We start from the raw sequence: 8885 nt of genomic DNA, 5'->3' as shown, positions 1-8885 counted from the left end.
CGAGACGTCGCCTTTGTCAGACTCGACACTCCGTGGCAAAACTATCCGGCCCCCCTGGATTTTTCATCTTCTTTTTCCGAGACAGTTGCAATTTGCACAGACTCGATGTACTCCTTGACATCACTCAAGTATCTAGCACTCCGATAAACAAAAATTTCTTCGAAGTTATATTCAACGAAACTTCAAAATTTCATCATTGTTTAAACACGGCGACCTCCTAATCACCTTTTTGTTTCGAGTGAAAATGCATTTACGCATATCCGGGTTATGTGGGACTCTCATCGACCTTCTAATGACCTCTTGCATCCCAACCCAAGGTACAACCCACGCAGAATTCAATAATAATATAACAATTAAATTTCAAGATGTACACGTATACACCTTACAATAAAATGCACGCAAATTCCTCAGCGGTTCGATTACAGTTGCGTGTCATTCCACCAACCAACGTATGGTTAGCGAGTTAGGGTAACGCAAATAATGCGGAGTTACCCCATCATTTTGTCGCGGAGTGTATAACAGCCGTTGTCAACGGCACGTCATTCCAAAGTGCGGCAGATTCGAGTCCACCGCGAAAGTTGTTGCTACTCGACGGGTACCCGTTCGCACCGAACAGTAGCCGGCGTCGAAACGAACAGCGCCAACGTGCCTACGCGTACCGCATGGAAGTTACACGGAGTTAGCCGAATAACAAGTTCGCGAATCTGCGGTTTCCTGCCAGGGGGAAGTGCAGTGAAACGCCCAGCGTCCTCGTGCATCGAGCCCTGATCGCTGAACGCCGGGAATTCAGCATCGACCTTAAACAAATAATCGGCTTGAGTGCGGCTACGACGCTCGCGGCTGAAAATTGCACACAGTGTGTGAATTTTTTTCCTCTCAGAGGGAACGCATTTCTCCCAGCTTTCTCTCTCGCTCTTCCCGTCCTGCTCTCACGGCGTTTCGTCGAAACAGCTGATCCGTTGCCCCTTTAATTGCATCGCGGCTGGGTGGCTGGGCTCGTCGTCGCCCGTGGTAAGTTTCCACCGGATATTCCCGACGAAAATTCGAGCGTAGCCCTCGCTTTCGTTTAGTGGGACGATCTTGTGCGGTAAAGCGTGCCTGTGAATACGGTCGAGTGTTTTGTTGCACGGCGCACGGTAAGTGCCAGCACTTCAACCATCTTTTGTAGGTTAGGAAGCGCCTTTCGCTTTTAAAGCTCAGTGCACAGTGCTAGGGGGATTCGCCCACACGCACGGGACGCGTGAAGCCCAGCCCTGACCGGGAGAACAATCACGAAGCTGGTCGAACTCGCGACCTGTCGTTGGCGCGGTTGTCGTTCGAACATCCGCTCACTTCGTGAAATTCGAGTCGCGATTCGAACGCGGTCCAAGCCGGAGATGAGCCACCTTTTTGTTCGAATATATGCCTATTTCATTCATCGTTTGTGTGTTTTGATACAGGGAAAAGAAATAGCGCGACGGACGTTTGAATGAATTCAAATCGCGCGCTTCTTCGAACGACGCGACGCCATGACAGTGCAGCTGGCGAATAGGCGGTTAAAAGGGGAAAGCGCATCCTGTGATGCCGGATTGGTGGCTCGTGCTCCGAGAATTCCCCTTCCATTTAGTTTAATTACGAGTGTCTCACACTAATACACGTATCGCTTGTACGTAAGCTTGGCACTTGGAGGAATCGAGAAAGAAAATACGAGCTTTCGATTCTCGCTCTCGAAACAGCTGAAATTCGAATTGCCGCCAAATTGGGCGATCTTGTTTTATGTTTTCTAGGTTGAACCTTTCTGTTGGCGTGTAGCCGTCTAGATATTCGTAAATTATTGTCATTAATTTCTTTACTCAATATACAGTGACGGATCTACTCCTATCGGGGTCAGGGGCTACTCACTTTGAGGGATCCTACAATTCTTTTTGCATAATTTCCCGGCCTCGCTTCCTAGAATGAAATATTTCCCAACGAGCAAATTTAAGTAGCCGTCCAGTCGACTAAACGTCACAAATAAATTGCGTTGATTTTGAATGTAGCACAAGGCAACGCAACGTAAAAGAAACAAAAACAAATTGCGCTCGATCGATGTGTCGACACTGATAGAAATCTGCGTATTGTGTTTCACGTTTCAGAGGTCAATTTATATAAATTCGAGTTGCAGTCGCCAAGTGGCTGTATACGCAGTCTCGAGTTAACTTCTGTTTCTTTTTTCGAATTAGCGAGGATTTCGAAACGGAAGTGAACGAAGCTCTGACATAGGATACAGAAGTCTATACGAGTTATAGAAGTCTATTTGGATCGAATATTAAATCTAACATCAATATTGCAAGAAACAAAGTAGCAGGGATATCCTACTTACAAAACTAAACGAGGACAGTTAAGATCATAACCAGTTTATCGGAAATTTGACTTCAGCTGTTTCGAAAGCGAGAAAGGAAAGCTCGTATTCGTTTTCTTTCTCGGTTACCCGAAGCAACCCGAAGTCCGTGGTACACGTACATGGAACGTGTAATAGTGTACATCTGCTTTCCCTACCGCTAACCTATCTGCAGGGGGAAATTCCCTGCGTCACCCGACTCCAATCTGGCATCACAGCGTGCATCCACCATAACGGCTTGGAGGTCTGTGACGTCTTCAATGGCCGCCGCCGTACTGTCTACATACGTAACGGAGCGCGGTGCAATCACTAACCGCGTTCCGTGGTGGCTCAAGACGTAGTGTTTACTGTTTCTCGTTAAAATATCTCATCAAGCTGGGGCCCGACGTGCAAATCATGGGCTCGAAGAAGCACAAAAAGCACAAGCGTGAGAGGCACGAAGGTGAGAATCGGGACTTAAAATCCGGCGTATCTCGATGGTCTTATCGTTGTTTCTCGTCACGATTAATTGTCCACATCGTTTCGGCACCGTAGGTCGCCACATTTCGTTATTGCGCGCCACCTTATAAATAGTACTATATCGTGCTGCACACTGCTCTTAAATGAATTCTAAGCGCGCCTCTCCATTTGAACGGCGTTTCAGCAGCCGCTTCGACGCGATATTGTTTTTATGTTCGTTGATCGAATCGTGTTCTCGATGACAGCTCGTCACCGCGTTATCAGGTGTTTTTGTTGCTTGCGATTGTTTACGATGCGTTTCTTCTTTACGTGCTGTACGTTCAAGTAACGGGTGTCCTCGACTTCACGAATACTGCAGGTACTCCACTTGTGCGGTTAATTCGTTCTAGAGCCTTCCTTGGTCGAATCGAGTAAATATGATCTGTTGTAGGGAAAAAGATGAGACATTAGTTGAACATAATGTGGTGGTTTAGTAAGAGGAATGAGGGCAGCATAGAATAATTTTTGTTCAGTCACAAGCTTTTCGAAGGCTGACTAAGTTTGACCTTTCTTCCTACGGTACATTTGATATCCTTCTTCATATAAAATATTCATAAGTGAGGGCACAACTTTGTATCCACGAATCCACAAAATTCAAGGTTTCACTGTATTATGTTTCTCTTCTTTTCACATTACTAAAATGGAGCACTTAATATAATTCTATAGCATCGAGGTTTGTGTCAATGCTCGTGCTGACTGCATGAGGATTCGAATGAAAAGTGTATGTTTAAGAGTAAACCAGCCTTCGAGAAAGTTGTAGATAGATTCTTTGATTGTAGTTCAGGCAGAGTTGATCAATATTATTCTAACATTTTCATTGGAATCCTTCTTGTACTCATAGTTTAATGATGCACAGGAATTTTGACTACGTTTTCACCACGGACAAACTGAGAGTGAGGTTGGAGTAGAAGTGAGGTGGATTCGAAAGTATAAACGAAGGTTCCGCAGCAACAGGTGCGACCTGGAAGTAAGTGACGTGTAACAACAGACATGGACTGGTTGCACGACAGAAACTAGCTGTGCTTCCAAAATTACTTGAATGTCCCAAACCCTTTCAGTTTTTTGTCTGTTAAGTCCAGTTGAAGTGCAACAAGATCTTTAATGATACGATGGTATTATCATTTTTAACATTGAGGTTTATAGGGATGCTTTATAACTACTGAGATACCAATGTGTCTGTTGCACTTCAATTGTTTAGTACCCTGGCTGTTATGTACCATGGCATCGAAGGCCATACGTGCTTTTGCTTTACCTCCTCCCGAGGTATTTTCGGTTTCAACGATTGCTCCCTCCTAATTATTCCTACAGATTCGGTCGATCGATACGATAACTATTTTATTGCATACTTCTATCAAGGTTTATTTAGTTTAAGTCGAGCTACTTCCATCTCGCTTCCAGTTTGTTGAATGTGGAAACAAGGTCACTGTCCTGTTACAAAGTCATCTTCATTATTAATGTCGATGTTTCCTACTACCCTTCTGTTAATGTCCTGTAGATTTTATTAATTTAAGACTACACACATTTTTTTCATAATCCCTGCAAAATTATACATCTGGCACTGTATTATACATTACAAAAATACGCTGTTATTTTGCACTTTTGTATGATTTTCTGCAAGAAATTTTTATCGCATGTGATAGATTTGCAATGAATATTATTTATAGCTTAATGCTTAATAATTTGTTTTAATACGTTTCACAATTTCAATACTGTTTCCAATACACCGTAAATAACTTCGTTTCATTTTCTTTTACAGAAGGGCAGTATACAACCACGGATAAACCCCGAGCTTTAAAGCTTATATTAAAAGTAGGGGGTAGCAGTGGGACACCCGAATACGGCAACGAATCTCCGAGCCAAGCAACAATGTTGTCTCAACATTTGGGTGTCTACCAGCAACAGTTGGGTCTCAACTGTTCCGTAACGCAAGATTCCGAATACGATAGGTATATGGGGCACAAAAAGCTTAAGAAGAAAAAGAAAAAGAAGGATAAAAGGCACAAGCATCATCATAAAGATAAAAAGAGAAAACGGGAGGAATCGAGTCAAGAATCAGTTGGGGACGCAGATGAAAGTTTAGCAGAAGTCCCCAAGAAGATTCCAAATCATCAGTTGTTACCTCCTAGACCCCCGTCCACAGGAGAGCCCAGAATTGGTGTCACCAACCAAATTAGCTCTCTCTCTCCCCATCGAGAACCTAGAACTTGCGTACTTAGAAAAATCGCCGAGCGTACACCTCTACAACGACTACTGGAACACCTTCTTAGGTCAATGGAAAAACGCGACCCACAGCAATTTTTTGCTTGGCCGGTCACGGATAGCATTGCACCTGGATATTCTCAGATCATAACTAATCCTATGGATTTCAGTACTATAAAGCAGAAAATAGATGATAATAGCTATCAAAATTTAAACGAATTCGTAGATGATTTTAAGTTAATGTGCGACAATGCTACTACTTACAACCATCCAGATACAATTTATTTCAAGGCAGCGAAGAAATTGTTGCACGTCGGCCTAAAAATGGTTACACCCGAGAAACTACGACAATTGAGACCTGTTCTGACATACATGCAAGACATTTCTAAAGAGGAACTCGGATTTGAATTAGGCGTCGAGGATCCGAATAATCCAGACATCCCAGTCACCGAAGAACAGATTGAACGAGAACGAGAACAGGAAGAACGTAACGAAGAAGCGGAGGAACTTAGGAAAGAAAACCAGAGAAAGATGAGATTGGCAAGTTTAGGTAAATTTGAAGCCATCCCAGATGATATGACTCCAGAGGAGATCTTGAAACAAGCACGCGGAGCTGCGAAAGCAGCATCGGAAAAGTTGTCGTTGAAAAGGCTCAATTCGAAGATGGGTTTCCTCAGACAAAAGAAAGATGGTACCACTAGCTTACAAATAATAGTACCAGGGGATGGTGTAATTCCAGGAACTAATCAAAGACCTGTGTCATTAGGTCAGCTCATAGGTAAATTAAACCACGGTACAGGTGCATTAGCAGGATTCCGTGAAGATAGGAGGAACATGTCTAAGCCAGTAAAACCTTTGTATTATGGTGCCTTTGGCTCTTACGCGCCGAGCTATGATTCCACATTTGCTAATCTTACGAAGGATGAGACAGACTTGGTATATCAAACTTATGGCGACGAAACGGCTGTACAATACGCAGAATCCATTTTAGACTTTGCTAAAGACTGTGATTATACGTTAACTATGGTCGACGATCTACTGGATATCTTAACAGGTGGGGATCACAGAAAAACTAAGAAGTTCCTTGAGGAGAAACGAAGGCTCAGGGAGGAGGAAGAGAAGATAAAGCATTTGTTAGAGAAACCTATGCAGGACGTGAATCGTAACATTTCTTCCATGGATAATGTTAAAGTTGACATTGACCAGTTAAAGACTCTTTCAGACATAGGAATTGATGTTAATTTCCTGGAGAGTCTGGGCAATATAGGTAATTATATTTAATAAAAACATTTCTAAACATTCTTAGGAATTCTGCTAAGGGATTACAAGAGTCTGGTTCGACTATGACTATAACTATATTGTTTTCTTTACAGAAGATGAATTGAAGCTCACCGAGGAACGTGCAGCTTTACAAAGTCGCTTAGACGACACGTCTCAAATGATAGGTCGTCTGAAGCAAGTGCAACACGATCGTTTATCAGCTCCACCGCCTGCTCATTTGTCGAATGTTCCTAAACCATCAGAGAACGAAGTAGCGTTGGCTGACAAAATAACGGACAACCTGACAGAAATTGCAAAGAAACTTCCGCCCTCGGCCATCGCCCCTGTCGACGGTTTGCGTAGAGCCATGGGAATAGCGCCTCTGGGTGGACCAGAGCCTATGGAGGTGGAGCCTATCACTCACAATCCTACAATCGTCGCTGAAAACAACCTACTTTCGCAAACCACTAGCAGTCAGGTCTCAGCTAACCTTTTGCCGACACCTTCGCCAATTCCAAGCGCAAATTTGCTCAGCCCGCCCAGCCAACCGACGCCACCAATCAGTATTGTAAACGCAGCTCAACCACCGATTCAGATACAAATCGGTATGACGCACAGTCAGACACCTCCGTCATTGCTGAACCCGACGGAGGCATCTGCTGTTCCTGATCTAGAAACCGAACTTCGTGAATTTCTGGAGAGCGATCCTACATTAGGACACTCGCCTCTTCACGACGACAAAACTTTGGAGGATATTTTGTCCGAGTCTTAGTGTGTACGACTTAATTTTCAATAATATACCTCCAGAGATGGACAAAATTTTGCTGGCACAACAAGTAATGAATAAAACCGACACTGAAATTTGTAAATGTTGTTTGTGAAATGTCTCATTCTATAATTCAAATGCTAACCTTTATTTAATAGGTCACAGATGAAAAGTTGGTGGATGAAAGTTGCCTTTTATTTGTTACTTGAGATTTTTGTCTAGATAAGAATTTTGTTCATCTGTGCCTACCACAGGTTGTACATTTTACTACATATAAACAGTAGGATTAACGTCAAATGTACGGTTAATAACATTGTGTCCTGTAGCGAATTGTCATTCGAACAACAGAGTGTTTATTTTATATGAATATTATTTATGAAGTTTGCGTAACAAATTGCATTATAAGAAACTTGTAAAAGTTTACATGAAATATATTCGTAACACAGAATACTGTTTAATTGGTATGATGAAGTGATTTTTATGAACCATGTCTATGGATTATCACAGTTATTGTTAATGGAATCTAAGAATAAATCCTTTATGTTGATCTTTATTCTTGAAATTAGAATCTCAAAAATTGTACTCAAATAATTATTCTTTGAGACAATGTTACGCAAATGGAAATAGATTTTTTAAAAGCAATAAGAATGCTGTACATAGGATTAGATTCATCCGCCTCACTGTTAGATTAGTTCAAAGTTCATAAAATAATGCAATGTTGTTGCTTTCTATTTTGTAATGTAAGGATATGAAAAAGAAATTGTAAATATTCATGAAATGTATTTTTTAAATTAAATTTCTTTGAACGTCTGATGGAAATTGGTTAGAAAATATTTCATCCGTCATTGATTTATCTTTTTTAAAACATATGTATCTTGTGTATAACTTTTCATGATTTCGTTCAACTTCGAGTTTATTAATTAATTACTAACGAAAAAGGAACGAACTACGATGTCTCTAACAATGTTTAAACAACGACGGTTACTATACTGCTTTCGTTTAATCAAGATTTCCTTTCTCAAAGAATCCTGATTGAAATGTAGACGCAAATTCGACGAAGAATGTACGGTAAACGGAACGACGCTATCGAATCTCAAAACTTGTTGCATTTTCTGTCTTTGATTTTCTAGCAGTAAGAATTTTCCATAGGAATAGCTGTGACATTATCGAGTACTAAAAAATGCACTCAGCGTTGCTTTTATTTCGTTTCAGAACGAAAGAATAAAAGAATAAAAATGAAAGAAACATTCGAACGCGTTTTTGCTTTCAGCGTATGAAAACCGGCGCCAACGGTGTTATGGGAACGCTGACGAAATATGAAATTTTCAGGAAAATGCTTGATACCAGATATGAATTGATATTAAAAAAACTCACCGCATACGTTGTCTGCTGCCAAAAAGCCACCAGGAATGATAAATCACTGCGCTATTTTCAAATAACATGCAAATTACGATACGAGAGGAGCGCGCGTTTTTGCTGCAGCCAGTTCCCAGGAACGCGGTAGAGGAAGAAGCCGCTTGGCGGCGCCACCTTCCTGATTCGAATAACTGCGACTATCGAAAGCCGCGAAAATTCAATTTCGAAGCGTGACGTTCATGGAATTTCTAATTGAATATCAATATATTAATGACGCTGTAAGTAATAATGCATTATAATAAAAGTATTAGTGTAATATTCATGGAATTTTTAACTGAACATCAGTATACACGGTCTGTCTAAAAAGAAACCAAACTTTTGCTATTAAAAGAAAATAGTACAAGTAAAGTTTTTACACACACGTTCTTCGAAATGTTAATTACGCGG

At 41.4% G+C, this 8885-nt stretch overlaps 1 protein-coding gene across 7 annotated transcripts; it reads left to right on the top strand.

Moving 5' to 3' along the window:
• Window positions 1-699: 699 nt before the first annotated feature.
• Window positions 700-7544, top strand: LOC128879813 (bromodomain-containing protein 7). Of its 7 annotated transcripts, none has more exons than XM_054129303.1 (4): window positions 701-1011; window positions 3714-3824; window positions 4614-6323; window positions 6430-7544. In XM_054129303.1, the coding sequence occupies exons 3-4, from the start codon at window positions 4724-4726 to the stop codon at window positions 7086-7088; spliced, it is 2259 nt and encodes a 752-aa protein (XP_053985278.1). In that variant the 5' UTR covers window positions 701-1011; window positions 3714-3824; window positions 4614-4723; the 3' UTR covers window positions 7089-7544. The 7 variants fall into 7 exon arrangements, with proteins under 7 accessions (XP_053985281.1, XP_053985278.1, XP_053985282.1 ...); XM_054129301.1 differs by lacking the exons at window positions 701-1011; window positions 3714-3824 and adding an exon at window positions 2227-2801 and having other exon boundaries at window positions 4614-5747; window positions 5823-6323; XM_054129302.1 differs by lacking the exon at window positions 701-1011 and adding an exon at window positions 2228-2801.
• Window positions 7545-8885: the final 1341 nt, after the last annotated feature.

Source organism: Hylaeus volcanicus, chromosome 7 (assembly GCF_026283585.1).
Source record: "Hylaeus volcanicus isolate JK05 chromosome 7, UHH_iyHylVolc1.0_haploid, whole genome shotgun sequence".
Classification (NCBI taxonomy): domain Eukaryota; kingdom Metazoa; phylum Arthropoda; class Insecta; order Hymenoptera; family Colletidae; genus Hylaeus; species Hylaeus volcanicus.
This window is presented reverse-complemented; position numbering and strand designations above follow the sequence as displayed.

Excerpts from the sequence above, each read along its gene's own strand:
- LOC128879813 (XM_054129300.1), top strand. The coding sequence starts at position 2,756 with ATGGGCTCGAAGAAGCACAAAAAGCACAAGCGTGAGAGGCACGAAG. Across the intron at positions 2,802-4,613 it reads CAAGCGTGAGAGGCACGAAG|AAGGGCAGTATACAACCACG; the intron begins GTGAGAATCGGG and ends TTTCTTTTACAG. Across the intron at positions 6,324-6,429 it reads GGAGAGTCTGGGCAATATAG|AAGATGAATTGAAGCTCACC; the intron begins GTAATTATATTT and ends TTTTCTTTACAG.